Source organism: Ixodes scapularis, unplaced genomic scaffold, assembly GCF_016920785.2.
Source record: "Ixodes scapularis isolate PalLabHiFi unplaced genomic scaffold, ASM1692078v2 PGA_scaffold12__126_contigs__length_90152505, whole genome shotgun sequence".
Classification (NCBI taxonomy): Eukaryota; Metazoa; Arthropoda; class Arachnida; order Ixodida; family Ixodidae; genus Ixodes; species Ixodes scapularis.
This window is the reverse complement of record NW_024609838.1, coordinates 36564835-36584686: the sequence shown is the minus strand read 5'-3', so window position 1 is coordinate 36584686 and position 19852 is coordinate 36564835. Positions and strand designations below refer to the sequence as shown.

Sequence of the window (19852 nt, the reverse complement as noted above, 5' to 3'; positions counted from 1 at the left end):
TCACTCATTTCTTTCAAAATGTGTGACACACTTGAGAGAGAAGTGTACTAGTCTGGTGAAATAAAGACTTTCCTCAAACTAAGCTTTATTTTTCATCTAACATAAAATAAATTCTTTTACAAAGGTAAGTTGTCTGATGGCATGTATTTTGGCCTGAAAAATTGATGTTCTGGTTATAGTGCGGTACCGCTTATAGTGCGGATTTTCGCAACTCCCGCGACATATGTTACATGCGGTCTAGACTGTACTGTTTAAATTATCACAAAAAATATTTCTTTGCTATAGCCGTGGGAGCCGCTCCATCTCCTTCACTTGAAACAGACACAAATGCATTGAAAAATTGCCAAGGGGAATGGGAAGTTGTGATCGCTTCACTGTAGCCGCTATTTCGTTATAACTGACTTGGTTATAAACGGTCTCGACAATACTTCAAAAGTTTGGTTTCAAGACCAAAACGCTCACTCCAAAAGTTTGGTCTCATGACCAAAACGCTCATTATAACATTGATCAATTACTGTAAACGACTTAATTTTCGGGGGCTCAGATTTTCGCGAATCGGGCCAAAGCTGAAAATTTTGAATTATTTGCGGCTTCTAATTTTCGCGAATCGAGTGTAGCTTCCGTAGCGTTCACATATTGCCCGAATTGTTCACAGAACATATTTTTCGCGAATTGTAGGCAATTCACGAAATTCGTGAAAATTAGGTCTTCGCGAAAATTTAGTCGTTTACACTATATAAGCAGGTTAGCACTTATACATGCAAGTCTTCAACCAAACTTGAGGATTTCTCTACTATGTATGTTTGTTATAAAAGTAGCAGCTTGTTATAAGTGGCACCGTTATAGATAAATAATACTGCACTTAGGATAGGAAGAGGTTGGAAAAGGATTAATATATTCAAAAACCACCACTCCATGTCATAATTGCTTTTACGGGGGGTCTAATAGACCATTCCAGAAATATGTAGCACCTCCTATTGTCTTTTCGACACATTACAGCAATCTGACCTTGGGCCTGTGAAGAAGTACCCATTAATAGGAAAACTGGTTCATGTTTGTTTAGCATTTTACATTTCCAGAACACAAAGAAAGCAAGACGATAACAAAACAAAGTATCTATTGGCTTTGTGATGTGATCTTGGAGTGGTAAGAGAAAAGGACTTGAGCCTTCTCTCTAAGCACAGACAAGGAATTGAGCCACTTTCAGAATGTGTGCAGCATACGAGCTGGCCCAAGCGTGCATCGAAAGGACCCCGTAACTTCCCGCGCCGCGCAGTGCAAGTGGGATTGACGAGAGGATTTGTGGGATTTTGCGGAAAGAGATATTGGGCAATAAGGGTAATTTGAAAAGTAATTTACACTATGGATGTCTAGACAGCTGGAAGTTAGTCGACACCAAAGAATGTCCGATGTCTCTACTGCACATGAGAAATTTAGCCAGTGCAGTGCAACTGCTAGTCCGGCACCCTTAAAAAGCATCAAGCAGTAATGATACACAAATGCACGCTAACACGATGCTCATTCTGATGAAAACAGGCAGGGGCACGGATCAAACCACGTTTCCCAAGCTCTGCTGCGGATGTTTTCGCTCAACACGCTCCTAGCCGCGGCACAACAGGCACAACAAAGATTTCACCCACCTCAATTTCACGCACTGTGGCGATGTTGACGTCGTAGAGGACAATGTACTTGGGTTCGACAGTGAGCAGCAGCTGCTGCAGTGCAAACGCCGACGACCTCAGAGGGTGGAACACCGTGTTCGGCAAATTAGGAGGAAAGACCGCAGTTGCCGCTTCCGTTGCGTCGGACTCTTCCTTCGTGGAGTGAATACAGGGATGGGACAATGGGAGAAAGAAAGGTTAAATCGCATAAAATTGCAGCGACAGTGAGAATGGTCTGTGATCTTAAGGATAGCTCGCAGATACACTAGAGAAAAGGTCTCGAAACCCCGGCACGCGGAGGTCTTCCGATTGGCCCGCCTAGAGCAAGAACTGGCGCAAGTAAAGAAACGGCACTGCAGCACGGGCCGACCGCATTAACGAAGATATCAGAGGAAGCGAGCAAAAACTACCTATCGTAAGGTGTGCCCTCTCATCGTATCATTAATTGGACATCGTCATCACCGAATCAATACTTGGATCGTTCTGAAGCAAGTAATAATAAATAAAAATTATTATTATTAGTCCCGTTTCATATCTGTGTAACTACATATGTTACAATTAATTTTCGTTCCCATGCATACATTCTGTCTCAAATCTATTGCATATTGTCAGAATCAGTTCTATCATTCTCATTAGGCTTCTGACATGTCAAAACACGCAAAAGTTTCTATGCACTTTGATTTATGCTGGTGACTTTTCTGGATCCCGATTATTGTGCAATGTGATAATTAGCTAAATATAGGACTTATAAATGAAGTAGATATGTTCATCCACCTAAGGATCTACTTTCTTTTTATGTTTACTATATACCTTTCAATTCTGTATCTAAATGCTTATCTATAAGACCATTTACTTAGTTCTTCATCATTTATGTTTAGCTATTTATTTTCCGGCCCTCGAGAAAGTGACAGACCCTGTACCAGCCCCTTAGCCAGAAAGTTTGGAGACCCTTGCACTAGAGCCTCGTTGGCATGTTTCACAGGTTGTTACATTCAGAAACGACTAGAACATCAGGTTCCTAAGAATCCAGGAGTTCCAGAAAAACCTAGGGGTTCCCCGAGCTTTCAAATAGCCCCGACTGACTCTGCACTGAAGTGAAGTGTCCTCCTGCTTCAGAAAATCCGAGTCGCCCATTGGTGTACAGTAAAACCTCGTTATAACAAACTGGGATATAACAAACTAATGGATATAACAAAGCAATCATAATACCCCTTGCTTGATAATAGTGGGAAGAAATGGACATTGGCTATAACAAACTAATGGTTATAACGAAATAATTACGACCGCTCTTTCAACTTTGCTATAACGAGATTTGACTGTATAACTATGCGGCAAACATTCCTTATAGCGAATTCCCCTGGTCGTCTTGGAGTGTGCTGGGATCAGTAAACCAGATCCGAGATGGAGCACGCGATCCGAACAGAGTCACTTCGCTTCCGGATCCCCAACGGAACATGACCACTCCTTCGGGATCGGCGGTTGCCTTCCCATCAATCACCTTTGTGGGAGTCCCCTACCCGCGGTCCTAGATCTCAAACACACGCTTTAGCAATCATGGTGCTAACAATGAGTGTGCTCAACGCATAAGCGAAGTTAGTCATAATGTGAAAGATGCGTGTCAATAAGCAATGTGCATCAGCGTAGCCCACTTGCCTCTTCATCCGAATACTCATGAATAGTGTCCAAGTATGTCTCAACTTTTGGCCACTTTTGCGGAGGTCCGAAACGGCGGTCGAATTCATGCGGGACATACAAGCAATCCTCGTCGTCAGTGCTATCCGCGACGCTCCTGGTGGAGGAGCTGCTCGAGCAACTTGGCGACGAACTGTCATCAAGCAGCACAGCAGCAAAGCAGGCAGCACTTCGCGGGCAGCCATTACGAATTCTTCTGACGTGAGATTGGCGAGACGCCCCAGATTTTGGTGGGAAAGGAAGTCACGTTTGCAAGCCAAGGGCTGGACAGGTTGGCTTCCGGTCGAATCTGCTGGAGCGACTTTACTCGAATCCAGATCAAGATCGGGAGTGGGAGCTGACCCAAAACGACGAGTGGAACACGTCCATCTCGATCCCAATCGCCCAGTAAAATAGGTGCACTCCAGAGAAGTCGATCCCGGCATGCTCCAAAACGACGAGTGGAATTTCCCATTAGTAATGTGCATTTATCTTGACAGGAGCTGTAGGCTTCTGCAGTGCTTTATTGCACCAACACAGAGACCCTAAGCAGTTCCCTTGCTGCCACTCAAGACAGACGGGCATTCCTCGAGATCAAAAACCCCCAAAAACTCCTAGGCTAGAAGACAGAAACGTATTTTATCGCTAGAGGCCAGAAATCATCCCCTACCAGGCATTACTTCCACCACGTAAAAACGAAATGAACCGACATCGCAAAGCTACAAAGGTGACAGTTCACAGGCCTAGTAGTTACAGATGGGCTGACAGGATGCAGAATGGTGCGTGGACTTACCACGTCGTCGGAGTCTGTGTCTCCAACTTTGGGCTTCGACTGTTTTTTCTTCGTCTTTTGGGGCGACTTCTGGACATCTTCAGACATGCTCGGAAGACGAGGGAGCTGTAGGCCATCCTTGTCTGCCACCGACTTGCGGTAAATTTTGCGAAGCACCGCCTGACCGCCACAGCAGAGGTACTGGAAAACAAAGGATGTGTGAGGAACTTGCATTCCAAATTCTGCAACAGAGACATTCATTCATTGTTTGCACATTTTATTTTTCTCTTTCCTCACTTGATAAAAACAATTTTTCATTCACCTGGAAGCATAAGAGCTCCGTTCCTTTACAGACGCTTGCTGCAAAGAACCCTCGAATGTAGCGGACAATGTTGTGTTGGTAAAAAATTAATGGCTTCTCAGCAAAATTCTACGCCAATCAATAAAAATGTCAAGAGTATAGACTCATGCTACAGATAAAAAAAACGGCGCGGGATGGCCAAAAAACTATGTTTTTCGTGTAAGGCTCGTCAAATTATGAGGCACTCAGGAGCACTAAATTGTAGGATTGACACAAATAAGTTACACTTTTTGTTTTGGACAAACGAAATAAAGTCGTGATATGGGGCAAAGGTTGCGTGATCTCTCTACGTGACCTTGGCCTCACATAGACCTTTTAAGAAGCATATAGTGCCGCCTGCGATGCTGAAAAAAATGTTGGGAGAGCCCTCTACAGAACCGGCTCTAGCAGGTGGTGACGGCGATCGTGGACGTGACAAAGGGTATGCAGGCGAGCAACTGCACTACCTTCTCTATTTCTCATTCTCTTCAGCGTCACTTGGTAAATGCCGCGGAAAGAAGGAACATGCAGGACTCTGTGCGTCACCTTTTGGGATATTTGCAAAAGGCCGGTTAGAGTATGCGGCAAAAATCAGATACTGAAGCGTGAAAAAGCAAAAACTGATTGATACAGCCTTGCAGTTTATATTCTACCGTTTCAGCTTTCCCCCTCTCCTCGCACTCCTTTGTTATCCTCTCCATATGGCAGAACACATTAAAGTGGACAACCCTATCCATCCATGATAGATCCTTCCACAAGCAGCCAGTGCAAAAGAGCTCCCCATCTTCAAGTGACTGGAGGGAGAGGAAGCTACCCATTGTCACGTGGCTGAAGGGAGAAGACCGAGGAGTGTTTGGCAAAAAAGGACTTGTGGTCTTAACTTTTGTTTAACAGACGCGTTAGACTGGTTTCCAGATGTTTTGTGGGACACATCGAGAAGTAAGGAAAACCTAATTTTCTGCAGGACAGTACGCTACCTCTGTGAGCTGCCCGCAGATTCGGTCGTCCTCGGCGATGACGAGGACAGAGTTGAGATCCCCGCAGTCGTTGTTCTCTCGTCCGATCTCGACCAGGATCTCCGAGAGGGCGGCCCACTTGGGGCTCTCCTCCATCCGCAATGTCGCCTCTGAAGGAGACAACTCCCCTGAAGTGCTTTTTCTTTGTACAACAGTAAAATCAGTCTTCAAAAAAACAAAAAAACCTTACCGTAGAATATTGGCATCCACCCATCTCACACTAAGCGCCCATACCCAAATTTATAAGATCTGAGAAAATATGCAGAGTACATTGATATGTAAAATTGATGACCAGAGAAGCGCCTCATCCCCCATTTTTTCGCGATTATCTCTATAGTATTTTAGTGGGCGCTTGCCCGGTATTTTACGGTACAGTTTTGTGAGTGTCTCCCCTATTGCGGTACCTCAAATTCCTGCCCCAGTATGGCAAGCATACATGAACTTTGCTGCACTACATATTTTCTAGCAGTCTTTACTATAGATGAATTTTACTGTACAGTGCAATCCACTCATAACGATAATGAGAAAACCCAAAAATTCAATCGTTATAACCGATCATCGTTGTATCTGGACTAGAAGCTGGGTGTTTCTAGTCTTGAAACTCTAGAAACTGATCGTTATAAGCAGTATATTGTTATATCTGGCGTCGTTATAAGTGCATTGCACTGTATAAGTTTTTTGGCAACTACATAAGTATGCCAAACACTCCTCATCTTTTTGGCAACTACATCAGTATGCTAGCGTTACGAGGGCACTTCAACTCTGATTCATTAGCAATACCCACATCTTCGTTATATCAGTTTTTGCTATGAAGAGCTTGTTCCATCAGAAACTTGCCTGCTTACCACTACAAAACCCTTTTAGTAGCTTCTTTTTTTTTTTTTTTCATTTTATATTAGAATTGGAGACATCAAGTTGCCATATCACTACAACGTTCCAGTGGAGTGTTCATAATTGCAAGAGGCTGTTTGCCGCGTGCGATTTTCAATCAATTAATCTATCAATCCATTTTCATTGTGCCCCCGAACAGTTGGCAGTCCTTTGGAGGGGTGCAAGGAGTAGTCGTTGTTAATACATTCCTTTTGAACTCCCCGGAATATTTTAATCTTTTTCTGCAATTTCACTACTTCTGGGGCTCTATGTCTGCACTGGAGCAAGTCCTCACTTCCACTCTGAGTGAGCCTAACTTGGCACTGGATATCCAGTGCCAAGAAATAACTCATACTTTGTGGGTCACTCTTTTTAATGGCACTAGACTCGTTGCACACATCTGACCGTTGGCTCATGAAAGAGGAAGGTAGTCGAAGCAAAAAGAGAAGTTCAAATTTCATTTATTACTTTTGCTTGCATGGCAAACACGGGTAAGCACAAAACAATGCCTGTTCCTGGCTTAGAGAAGGGAAACAGTATTCTCTCAGCAGTAATGTGCCAAAGTAAAAAAAAAAGAGCTTCAAGCTCCTTCTAAGAAAGCGACAGTCCACGGTCATTCACTAGCACATACCGCCAGAGTCATTATTACCGTTCTATCCAAAGAACATTTTAATGACTGGCGATACATGGTATACCTGAATGCAAGGCATAAGGGGTAATCACTGGTGGCCATAGCTACATGCATAGCTGATCAGCACATGCTAACTGCGAGCTTCCTCAGTGCTTTCGTGCATTCCACACCATCACGACTGCCTTTCTTGGGAACCTGTGAGTGTGAGCACGTCCTGAACATTCCCAGTGAACAGTGCATTCAAATATAACATCCTGTGAATGTCTCCACTGGAGAAATTATCAAGCTCTACAGTCAATCAAGTGTTGAAAATAAGTACATTGATCCTACCTTCAGTGCTGTAGGTAGTGCACTGCAGGTAAATTGAAGAACTGTGTGATACCTCAATGTACCTGCAGTATTGAATAAAATAAAATAATATAAATAAATAAACAGACCCTTATTTACCTTTAGTTGTAGCCTCTTTTCCTTTCGCCTCTTCTTTGTGGAGCTTCTGCTCGCTCCCGTACACCCTTGCTTTGGCTTGCTGGTGGAATAAAGTCCGTACGAATTATTTCCTCGTCATTTCTTGAAGGCAAGGTGTTGATGACAGAAATCCGACTCGGTGGCGTTCCTCACCAGGAAAAGTGTCTCGGCGGCATCAAGAAAGAACCAGTCCGAAATCTGCGAGGTCATGGTCCCTGCGTCCCTGCACGATAGTGTGCCAGCGATTAAAATGTGCAATGCCTCCAAGTCTGCCACTAAATCACTTTTTTTTTTATGTATATTTATTACAAGTGAGATTTCAGTTCAAAACATCAAACTGTGCAGTTCATCTGAGCACAATGTTTAAGTGCCTAGAATCCCAGTGCCAGTCACCAGGCAAGTAGCCAGGGGGGGGGGGGGGGGGGGGGGGAGGGCCATGGAGCCCAGGCCCTCCCAAAATCTTCCATTTTGCTGGGACCTCCTCTCCCCCACTTCCCCTCATATAGCATTTTGTCATGGGCGGGCCTCCACCCGAATCAAAATCTTGGCTACGAGCCTGCCAGTCACCATTTCCCATGTCTGGCTTCATGAAGAGCAGCCATGACCGGCCTTTTGACGGCGCAACTGCTGCAGCTTCAGTCTCCCACATTCACACATAGCGACCGCTGTTTCAGTGATGCAGTGATCTTTATCGTCATCGTTAAACATGCAATTGTTTCTCACCATTTACCCCTTTCTTGATACAAAATGTGGACAAGGGCTAAATGCCAGCATGAACAACAATCGTGATGTCTAAAACCCGAGACTTTTTTCTTTTCTTGCTTCACCACCAGTCTCGGGTTTTAAACATCATGATTAACTGTCACCAGCTCACCAGCGCGCTCACTGTCTTTTCATAAAAAAACAAAGAAACCTTTCTTACCTGACTGACTTGACGAGGCTGTAGAATGTCACACAATCGTACTGCGTAAGATACCTGCAAAATAATTTCAAATTGCAATGTCAAAATTTTTCAGCACTCAAAAAAACTTAAAAACACAGTCACTGCAAGGGAATTATCTATTAAGTAACACTATGTCCTCTGCCGATTACTGCATTTTCGAAAGTATAGTCTGCAGGCTGTACATGCTCAAAAGTTAACAAATTACGCAGAGCGGACCATCTGCTACAGATGCGGACTGTAGAAGGATTTGCTTTTTTCTAGCTTGTTCGTTACGAGGCGGGACAAGTTTTGTGATTGACAAAGCGTGATAATCATAATTTATGTATTTCCGAACAATTAATCTAGGTACCTATGTTCTTTAATAAGCTAATTTGTATCTATCTCTCTCTTTATGTATGATACAATATTCGTTGTGATCTAATAAAGCGGACATTTGTAAAGGATTGCTGTGCATAGGAACCTTTTTTTTCTTACTTTGGTCCACACTCAAAGCTCAATCCCACACTTGTGTTTGCTTAGGACACCCTCGAACCAATCTCTTACAACGTCTTACGACAAGAGGACATGGTGGCATCTATGAGGTGACCTCGGAACTGCAATTCACTAGAGTGAAGGTTTTGCAGTATTTGCGAGGTCAAATGTATATATTATCTATGATGAACTGTCGTTCATAACATTGTCGAAAGTTTTTCAAGCCAAGAAAGAAAGAGTGATGCACATAAAGATTAGAAAATATTTGAGAACTGAGTGTTTCACGGCTACTCAATCGATGGCACCAGTGTCTAACTTCATCTAGAGTAACTGCATATGCTCCACTTGCGGGGCAGAGTATTGCAACGGTGCTCCCAGGGCGGCCATGTTGGATCCAAGCCGCACTGTGGGAAGGGACCATTGCTTCTGCGGGAGGTCCAGAGGCACGGCCGAGAGGCAGCGTGCCGCGGCGTGCGAAGCGGAGAGGATATAGTGCGGCAAAGAGTCGCAAGTACTTCATCATCCCGTCGTTTGTCTCCCATTTCTCTCCATGCGCTCGGTAGAACGCAGGGGCCAACGAAAACGAAAACAAGAGAATCCGCTGGCACACTGGCGCCATCTATAAGTAGCCCTGGAACCCTTCCAACTTGAGTATAACCAGACCAAAGGTTTTGCAGCACTTCCAAGATCAAATATACGCATTACCTACAAGTAGTCACTTACGACAGCGTCAAAATTAATTCGAGCCCACAGTAAAAGATTAATGCAGGAGGAAGTGAGAAATTTAAGCGGATTGAACGTGTTCCGGGTCTACTTGACAGGTGGCATCGGTGTGTTTGCTCGTCGCAAGCGGGCACGGGCGACTGAAACGCAGTCAATCACGCTCGGACGAAAATCCGCGCACCAGTCTTTGATTTTAGATCATGTGTTTCACCCAAACTTGTTATTGCGGCGAGGGGCAACGAAGCAAAGATGATTGTACTTCCCAGTCAGCAAAGTTTGCTTATATCTTGCCATAGCTAACTAGCCGCACACACATTGAAGCCATCATTGATTCAAACACTACAATTATTAGAAGTGGGCTATCTTTTGGTGTTTGAAAAGATATAGCGAATCGAGCCGAAAATAGGGGGTGGGGGAGTATCTGGAGATTTTACGGTATTAGCCCCGAGAAGTTGGCGTGGTGCCCCCTTACAGCGAACCGGGGTGATGTCACGGCGAGGAGAGAATTTTTCCCCGACTCGCCCCGCTCGCCCTGTGGAGGCTGTGACGACACCAGCTGTCGGCGCCCTCGTTTCTATTTATTCATTTTTTTTGGCGTGGTTTTCGTAGAAAGTGTAAATTTTTATATGTGCCTTTATTGAGGTATGGCCTGTAGCTACAGGCGAAACTTCAACCAACATTTTAAGCATGGTTGACAGGGCAGGCGACGCATGAATTGGAGTGGTATATGAAAAGAAAGAAATATGGCCACAATTGCCGGAGCATCACTATAGGTTTACATCTCGCACAATAAATGCTGCTAATGTTCTGAATAAATTGGCACGTTATGTATACTATTTTTTTTTTGTATCTCTGTTTTTAAACAAGATTGCCGAAGCAGAAAAGCTGCATGCTGCTCAAGCAACATGCTAAATACAGTCTGGGCCATGGGCAGAGAATCACAAGTAAGACAGCCCAAGTGCAGGGGCAAAGTAAAAAAAACAAGGAACATTTATTATATACATTGCTCGCATTTGACCTTTGCTGGATTCAAATAGTATTTCAATGGACTACACGGGTGGTATCTGGGGACTTGTTTATATCAACCCTCAAGTAATGTATAACAAACGCAAGCGAAGGTGTCTAGCTCGTTATTAGTCCCTTAAGCCCTAAAATTTAGATTTTACTTAAATCGAATTGTCCTGAAGCTAAAATACCAGAAGCATTTCTCACGCAGACTGTCGCCCTTCACAGGTTCCACATTTTCTGCTGCTAGTGCTGCATTTACCACTGGACGGACGTTCGAATGCTTGCTTTTACTCCTGTTTTCCTCTGTTGTCAGAGAGTCCAGCTGTAGGGAGTTTGGAGGCTGAGGAAGCTTTTGGGGACCTGCAGCAGTGTCTCTTTTAATTGGAAATGACAATTCAGACTAAACGGCGTATTTTCGGTATACCCAAGGCTGGAATAAAGAATGACAGGAAAAAGTATAATCATTCAATATTACGGCACTATTGCCGTGCATATTTTGGCAGTTCAATACATATCAAGCAGGCACTGGTGGCAATTCGGCCGTCTTTGCTGCTACCATACAAACTAATTTCCAGTAATTCTGTATCTTCTAAGAAATATGCCTGCATACGTGTATAAACTATATAACTAATTCACGAAGAAGCTACATTTATGTAAAACAATTAAAATCATCTGGTGGGCTAGTTGGCTAAACATAATGAGGAAATTAGCGCAAATACAAGGAAGGAAGAAAGAACGTTAGGACAGGAAAGAGCGCTACTTACAACTGGCTTTAATCATAAGGTGAAAAAAGAAAACTGTCCTAACGTTCTTTCTTCCTTCCTTGTATTTGCGCTAATTTCCTCATTATGTAAAACAACCCTGTTCCACGAGCACTTCAAAGATAATCAGACACAGGGCCTTTAAAACATCTGCGAACCAGCGCATGCCGAGTGGCAGCGCAAAGTCGGGGTCGCGAGCTAATTTGCCGACCGCCCAAGGACCCATGATATAAATCTCCCTTCAAATGCCTTGAAAGCGGGATGTAATATCGCCCTAAATCATGAACATGCAAGGAACAGAACTCCAGCGTCTGAAACACTTGCGCCACCGCTTCACCGATCCCTCTCAAATTTGCCTTGTGTCGTGTGGACGGACGGGCAGGTTCATCGGCGGAATTGCCTCCGCCGATAGCTTTCGGGATTTGTAACCCAATTTTAAAGGTAAAAGGGACGAGCAGGCTTATAAAATGTACGGAAGCACGTCAATATCGGCCTAACTCAACGTCCTGTACACCGGGTAAACGAAGTCCAGCTCCTCGAAGAGCTTGCGGCACACAACGCCAAACCAGGAAACCGGTGCTGGGAAGCGAGCCGATGCGAGATCGCGGAGCGGAGTCATCGCCCTGACGTCACGGTACCCCTCACCCAATCAGGGCGCGGCGACTGCAGCGACGCTTGTGTTCGCTCTCGGGGCTAATAGATGAAAGAGATAACTTCAGCGTCACTGCATTAAAACCCGAAATTTAAAGAATAAAAGAGGACTCGCTGGAGTATCGTTCGGAGAGTCTTGATGTCGGACACGAGGTGGCGCGTCTTTGCACCCAGCTGATGCCAGATGGGATCCAGCTGGAACTTGATTATCTTCTCAAACGACCTCGCAATCAGGTTCTCCACGGTCAGGTCGTCCATCTCCATCTGAAAAGCAGTAAAATATGGCATGGGCTCTCAAACTGGGTTCTCCTCCAAAGTACCCTTGGGGGGGGGGGGGTTCCTTGAGCTGCCAAAAAATTCTTGGCCGTCCCTGACCCTAAATTGAGTGCTCTTCCGGTTTAGGCGTAATTTTAGATGATCCGAGATATTTATTGATGCGTAACTGTAAGGCAGACACTCCTTGGTGTGTGCGTTATTGTTTACAAGGTCCGTAGACTTCTCCACTGCTTTATTTCATCATGCTAAAACTGGGAGAAGTACCTCGGCTATCGAACTAGAACGACAGGCATGCCTCGGGATGTTGAGCTTCGAGAACTCCTGGATTATAAAAAAAACTGGTTGAAAAGAGAGTCTGTTCTCTTAATTTTAGTCGGATGGTTCCACCTGCACTTCTGAAGGGGGAACACTGGCTAGAGGTTGAACTTCCGAACTACCCAAGTGATCGTAATGAAATTTGCAGGGGAGATTTAACTTCAGATATAGGTATACTGTGTAAACTTTCAGCTCTCTAGGACAACTTTACATACCTGCTTAAGAAGATGTGTCACTCTTCGTTAAGAAATCTATGATATGCAAATAAAGCTATTAAGCATCATTTTAACTGCTTGAATATAAAGTGGGGTATGCTGGACTTCGGGCTATCTGGCTTTTATAACTCAAATGTAAATATTTCAGGAAGAGTGATTACCTCAAAATATGAGATGCATATCTGTCCTATGTAAATTTTGGAAAACATAGCTTTTTCTCAATGAAGACTTTAACTTAAAACAAAATAAAGTAGATAGCCCAATTCCCCAGTACATTTCAGCTCAGAAGCATCTTGATTGTGATATCAAAATTATTTTACCTTCGAACAAAAAATTCCCTCATATGAAATTTGCAGCAAAAAGCAGAACTGAGAAAAATGCATTCAAATATTGCACTCCTTTACTTTGTTACTGCGTCACAATGTGTCGAAAATATTTTATATTAACGTAACTATTTGGCACATGGTTATGAAATTTAGTGTAATGGTGTATAATATGTTTTTAATACCAAAAACCCCAAATTTAAAAAAAAAAAAAAATTTTTTTTTTTTTTTAAATTTAATTTAGGTTTATGTCCCCCCTTAACATTGAAAAACATGGGTGACCAAAATCTCACTTTTGCGGTAAGTTGAGACATGACACCCCGAGAAACAGATACACATATTGTCTGTTCAAAAAATTGGCAGCTCTATTTCAATATGTCAATCAAACCATCCAGTGCAAAATTGCAATGTATCTGAAAGGGCGGGCTTTTATGGCATTTTTCTTATTGGCACACTCTGATGAATCACGTGACATACGTGACCTGATGTCACATGATGACGCCATGGTGCTAAGACACAATGCTAACATGGTACCTGACGTCACACAATGCGGTCATGAAAGCTCACGGAATCGAGTCATGGTGCCGGGTAATGTCCCGCCACACAGCGTACAGTGCCACGTAATCTAAAGTCACACGATGTGGTCGTGCTTCACAAGAGACCACAACTTGACACCCAACGGTACTAGATACAATAACGTTGTTGTCACTGCGGCGTCACGTGACTCAACGACTTCGCACCGGGACATCTGAATGCAATCCTGCACTCAAACCAATCGGTGGCCGGAAAAGCGTCAAATAAAGACCAATACAGGGTCGAGACCATGTACCGAAGGGTTCACTCTCTTGATTTCCCGGACGCAGCTGGCCACAATGTCCAAGATGGCGAGCTGTATGGCCTGCATGGCTGGAGTCATGCCCACACGAAGTTCCACTACATCCGGCTGCAGCAAAGAATGAGGCAAGTCAACTCATTCGGCACACTGAACGGCAGCTCTATCACAAAACAATCTGAAATTATTCATTGCCCCGGCACGAACGAACCTTCCTTGCAAAACCCACCCAGGCCAAAATGTCCACAGTAAAGTGGCTCACCTGCATCTGCATTTTAGAATTAATTACCAAATCTCTTCCATAGTATAGTCCATCTTCACTATTCAGTGGTACCCCTCTCTAAAAAGCAATTTTTTTTTTCTTTTTGAAATATTCGTTACATTAGCATTGTTTTTTGTTAAAGTAGTTGGCAAATCCTTTGGGCACCAAATTTCAGATGCCAAACAACTTGCTGCTTGACACTTCGGACTTTGTTTGTATGGCTGGCATCGTTTACAGCAACCAGACCAACACTAAGAGAATTTGTCACTCCATTGGTTTTGACTAAAATATTAAGGTGGGTTAGTGAGATAAGCATTATGAACAATAAATGCTAGTGCAAAGTAAAGACAAGGACAAGGACACGAAGAAGCTTTGAATCACAGCCTCAATATTAAATCCTACAAACTAGAGAAGCTGAAATGAGGCAATTGTTGGATTGTATGTTCCAGTTCTGCTATTATCTGGTAGTTTTCGTGGCTGCCGAGGGGGCTACACCGCAATGGGAGTCTACAACTGAGACAGTGTTCTCATGTGCTTTGATTTTGAGTACATTCTGTCCATAGGCCTAATATACCGAAGCAATTTTGGTCAACCGAATAATGTCTCCAAGCAGCATCAATGAATGCCCCTAAAAAACACAGTAAATATAAGACTATGACAACAAAAAAGAAAGCTCCAGTTATCAAGCAAGAGGGGACATAACCAGTGTTGCCTGGGAATATTTCCGCCTAACAAACAAAAATGGCCAATTTCATTCGATCAAGCAGGAAGTTTGCATTCGCATAAAACAAGTGGGAAGTGGTTAATATCAAGTATAAGATGCACTGGAACTTAATCTTTCGGCCGAAATCGTTTTTTTTGGACTGCTTGCTTAGTATTCAGACTCCACCGCAATTCCCAATGAATTTGTAAAATAGGGCAGCAACCGTAAACGAGCACTTCCAGTGCCTGCACGAAAACTACAAGTATACTACAGCTTTTGTTTGCCATAAACCAAACTTGTACCACCCTGCTATGAGCACAACCTCAGAGAGCACTAAAGCAAAACTGAACTCACAAGAAACGTTTTTAGAGAGTGCCTGGCTATTTTGTTTCAGACGTATGACACTAATAAACTTCTAACAAAAAAAAACAACAAAAAAACTCTTTTCAGTGCAATAGGTATTTATGTGTTGCAATAAAAGCTAGCTTTGGAATTTCTCTTCACTCAAAATGTGCCACACAACCTCAATGTTAGACTAAAACTTTTATTTCAATTCAGGAAACATTATTTTGCGACATTTCCTTTCGTGTTCAGGGACTTACCAAAAACATTTCCTGGGAGTTTAGTGTCTTTCTAAGCGATGAGGCTCACCTTTCGCTTGTTCAGAGAAGCGATCACGTCCGCCTGGAACCTAGGCCATAGAAAGAGTTTCTTGACAAACAGGTTGCGCATCATCCGCTGGACCTGGCAGAACCCATACGTGAAGGCGACCGCATTGTCTGACAGGCCCTTGATGAAGCCCGTCTGCAGGTGGAAGCAGGCGGATGTGAAATGTTCAGGGAAAATGGATCACCAAAGCTATGGCAAATGTAGAGGCACGAAACTGACAGCTTGAATCATGTAGCGCTGTACTTCCAGTAAACCATATGGTGCAAGCACAGATTAGGCCACCTAGGAAATTGCATGGCACTATTGGAATTGGACCAGTGGTTCTAGACCACTGATGTTTCAGAGACCCCTTCAGGACTGGCAGAACCAGAGCCCTTCAATACGTCACTGGTCACAAACCTTCTCCATAATGCTATGGGAGAGCCTGGTACGCGACCATGGGCAGTGTGCCTTCCTAGTCTGCACTGCTGGGGGTCCGGCAACCCAGAAGTGTTTCGGAATTTTGAACACCCTTTGAATGAGACAGCTATAAATCAAGATAACACGCCACCGCATTGAGAGCATTTCTCGTTAATTAAAAAAAAAAGTCTTCAGCTCTGTACACTAAATCAACTGCTCAATCTTGTACATCTGCAAAGTTCTCCAACATAACATCCTTTTTATTCCTCGCGCTTTTCTTAAAATAACCTTTCAATAACCCCCACACTGTAAAAATTCAGCACCGTGCCTAGCGCAATTTAGTAGAGGAATTGCGAACCAGTACGCTCAACTGCCCAGCTCTTTTTCGCTTGCAAAAGCATTGTTTTCTTTGAAAACAACCGAAATAAGCTTATTTGTAAGTTCTCTTGTTAGAGATCAATAGAGAATGACTGGTGCTTGCATACAGTGATCAAATACAAACGTAACAAAATTTCGGTGTAAGAGAAATTGTTTTTGAAAACTACTTGTAATCGCAAATTCGAGGTGGTTCTTTAAGAGTGGGGCGACCCACTGAATAGGCCCCACCCCAGGACAGCAGCGCCCTTAGCGGCAGCTATCGATTCTGTACCAAACTTTGGCCGAAGTTCCGTGACCAGTAGGGTGTTGAAGGACTCAAAAATGACTCATGGCTCATCACTGTATGGAAGGGAAGGGGGGGGTTATTGGATGAATACAGTGTGCAAAAGGGTAAATGAAGAAGTGAGGTTTATCCGGGATTTATCCAGAAACCGCACCGAGCAAGGTCCTCAAGGAAGCGTTGGGTTTGCACTTCAAGAAAACGGAATGACGAATGAGTGAAGAGTAGGTTATACAGATGTGCCCAGGCCCAATGAATGAATACAGGAGGGGTAGACATCTATAGTCCACAGACAATAGATGTCTACCCCTCCTGTGTTCCAAAGAAACAAATTGGTAATTGCAAGACCACAACAAGTAGATGCTAAGGACCTCGAAGATTACCTTGTTTTTTTGTCGATACAACCGGAGGATGAAGGCTTCTTGGCACGATTCGAGTGTCCTGAAAAATAAAGAGTAAAGCCGTCCTTGTTTAGGCTTTTCTGCCAAAGCAATAGGCACTCGTTTCTTTCATACAGCTTTCTGTATAATGCAGCTATTTTAGGTGTGTACTTGTGAGCATGGTAAACTATGATTCCCGTGATCAGGTTAATCGGGATGCGCTCCGTCAGCATGTCGACCACCAGGATCCTTGACGTGACGAACAGCACACCGCCAGCCAGGTACACATCATTCCTAGTCAAAGACAACAAAAAAGAGTGCTCACATTATAAAAAATGAACTATCTCAGCATTAAAACATTTTTCGCACAAAAAGGCTGGCGAGCACTACCTGTCTTTGGTGCTGCAGTCAGCTGTGATAGACTTTGGCAATGGATTCGCATTGTCCGCCTCTAGACGACTTATGAAGAACTCCTGCAGAAACATGTTACAAAAAGTTACGAGGAAAGTCGCTGGAAGTGAGGAGAAGGTTGAAATTTTGTTTGGATTTCGAGTGTCTTGCTCACTGAACGAGGGGCACCAATCATGACAGATGTAATGACATTGGACGCAATGACATGTTCTAGAGAGCACACTCTGCACAGCCCACACAACCACGGGCTTACCTCATTGGTACTGAAGTGTATAATGCTCAGCTTTACAATACAGATGTTTACACATGTCTTGCATGTGACATCATCACACCACAGCAACGATCATTCCTCCTTGATCTTGCCAAGAGGAACATACTTTATGGTGTGAAATATATGCCGCGGAAGGTTCGCACGCAGCAGTAAGGTTCTTCACAACAGCCGCTGATGCGACGTCAGTGCAAGCCATGTATATACAGAGGTCCGTCAGTTTTGAGCTGGAGTTTTATGTGTCAGCTGTAGGAAGGCAACCTCTGCAGAGCACCACAGCTTGCACCTGGGGATCCTTGGACACCGTGTTTAACCCAGCATGTCGTCCAGCGCCACATATGCATATCAAGATCATTAGCATCACTATCGCGCAGTAGTGAACAGAGGAATGAACGCCGATATGACGCTCAGCTATCGAAGGTGCGAGCTTTCGCTACACGGAGTCCTTGAGATAGATCCGATGGTGGACGGCTCCACCATCGCACTGATTTCAGGCAATGGTGCGCGATGGTGAACGACTCACCTCTTCCTGCGAAGTTGTGCCCAGGACAAGAACAAGATTGCCGGGATCATTGTGGACTTTGATTAAGCTTAGAAGCAGGCGCTCTATGCCGAGACCCCTGAACGAATCGAACACAAATTAGAGTAAAGCAGGGTCCACGCATCGGCTTATCAACTAAATGTAAGTACCGAAGGATGAGGTTCACTCACTTGGCGAGGATGACAAGCCCGTCCTCGTTGTGCAGATCGAGGAACAGCTGGGTTTCAAACTCGAGCATGGACATTCTGAACGTCGCTCGGAGACAAACCTCTACGACGAATGTGACAATTCAAATAGCTTGGCGCAGCCTTATTTTCCTAAAGAAACGACTGCCAAAAGGAAACGCGGACATCCCGCTTCCGTACCCCAAACAGTCGTTGTTTGGGCATGTTACGACAAGCAACTTGTGGGCGCTGCCATGTTTTTTTTTTGTTTTATATGTGGCTGGACCAATTTGCTATAAGTCGCTAAATTTGACCGAATCCTACCAAATAAAAGTAATGTCATCCTTTGCGTTATAATATTATTTTAATATAGTTTTAAACTATTATTATTCGTATATTTATTATTTTAAATGAATCGTGGCAATTTTGTGCTAAAGTTTTTGGCGAAACAGATTCTTGGATACTTCCGGACACTTCAGTGTACTTCGCCTTTGTTATGCGATAGGAGACGCATAAAGTCGCCCGATTCTGTTTTTTTTATTTTCACTCATCATCCACTCTTTCCTCCTTCCTCGATTCCGCGCGCGTTCTTGGACGACGTAAGCAGCGCTGAAAACTTCCCCACCACCACCAATGACGAAGCAGGGTGAGCTCGGCGGTACGGACGCTCACGCAAAAATTAGGGAGGCGCTGTTAATTCAGATAAAAAGGGTAAAAGCTGCATTGTCAGTTTTGAAAACGGAGCAGGCTTCATTTACGAGGAATACGGGCGTGGTGGCTCACTGTTCTACTGTCGTCGTAGTTGCGGCCCACGGCCCACCAACTTTAAAAGCTTCCTCACAGCACACAACGCCTTCTGCGTTTTTTACGTACCACTGCATTACCAACGCGTGCCGGCCAGACGAAACACAAGGATAACTATACTGACACACACAATAAAAAAAAAATCTCGGCGCTAAAAACTTAGAGCAACCTTTTACGCACAAACACTAGGGAACATATACAGGGTCATGATGGAGAGGGCCGACCACGTCCGGTAACGTGCAGTCAGCAGCAGTTGACATTGCACGCCGTTGACTCATGGCGGATAAACCACGATTCTACGAGCTTCCGTGGCAAGGCCGACGCATAGTTGAAATCCAAAAGCATGACTCGTCGTCAAGAAATGATCGACCAGGGGCCCTAATCTGGGCACTTGGCGAAAAAGTGGGCGAGAAATCCAGCGGCCGTGATTGGTCCAAAGCCGCACTTGACCTTGGCGCCGACCAATCATAGCCCCGAGATTTCACGCCGTGTGAAAATTTTCGTCATTCTTGTCCAGCTCGCTTGCACCTTTGCATTTAATTGCATTATAATCATTTCACACCGACTTTTTTGCAGTGTCCAGATTAGGGAACCCCAGGCCGGACTTCGCCCATGTAGCATGTGTTGAATTGGCAACATGTCTGCTGTG

The 19852-nt window shown here is 44.1% G+C and overlaps 1 protein-coding gene across 2 annotated transcripts in view; it reads right to left on the bottom strand.

Annotated features, from left to right (window-relative positions):
• Nucleotides 1-18677, bottom strand: part of LOC8026023 (DNA repair endonuclease XPF) — a 47254-nt gene extending 28577 nt beyond the window's left edge. The window contains exons 1-14 of one of the 2 annotated variants that reach the window (XM_040212745.2): nucleotides 18406-18677; nucleotides 18218-18314; nucleotides 17406-17488; nucleotides 17187-17309; nucleotides 17019-17076; nucleotides 15561-15713; nucleotides 13942-14055; nucleotides 12099-12247; nucleotides 8349-8402; nucleotides 7580-7649; nucleotides 7409-7487; nucleotides 5422-5570; nucleotides 4126-4305; nucleotides 1641-1814 (exon numbers count right to left, since the gene is read on the bottom strand). In XM_040212745.2, the coding sequence (XP_040068679.1) occupies nucleotides 1641-1814; nucleotides 4126-4305; nucleotides 5422-5570; nucleotides 7409-7487; nucleotides 7580-7649; nucleotides 8349-8402; nucleotides 12099-12247; nucleotides 13942-14055; nucleotides 15561-15713; nucleotides 17019-17076; nucleotides 17187-17309; nucleotides 17406-17488; nucleotides 18218-18314; nucleotides 18406-18479 (1557 nt within the window). In that variant the 5' untranslated portion in view covers nucleotides 18480-18677. The remainder of the gene's footprint in view (nucleotides 1-1640; nucleotides 1815-4125; nucleotides 4306-5421; nucleotides 5571-7408; nucleotides 7488-7579; nucleotides 7650-8348; nucleotides 8403-12098; nucleotides 12248-13941; nucleotides 14056-15560; nucleotides 15714-17018; nucleotides 17077-17186; nucleotides 17310-17405; nucleotides 17489-18217; nucleotides 18315-18405) is intronic. The other variant, XM_040212746.2, reaches the window with a different exon arrangement.
• Between the last annotated feature and the right edge of the window lie 1175 nt (nucleotides 18678-19852).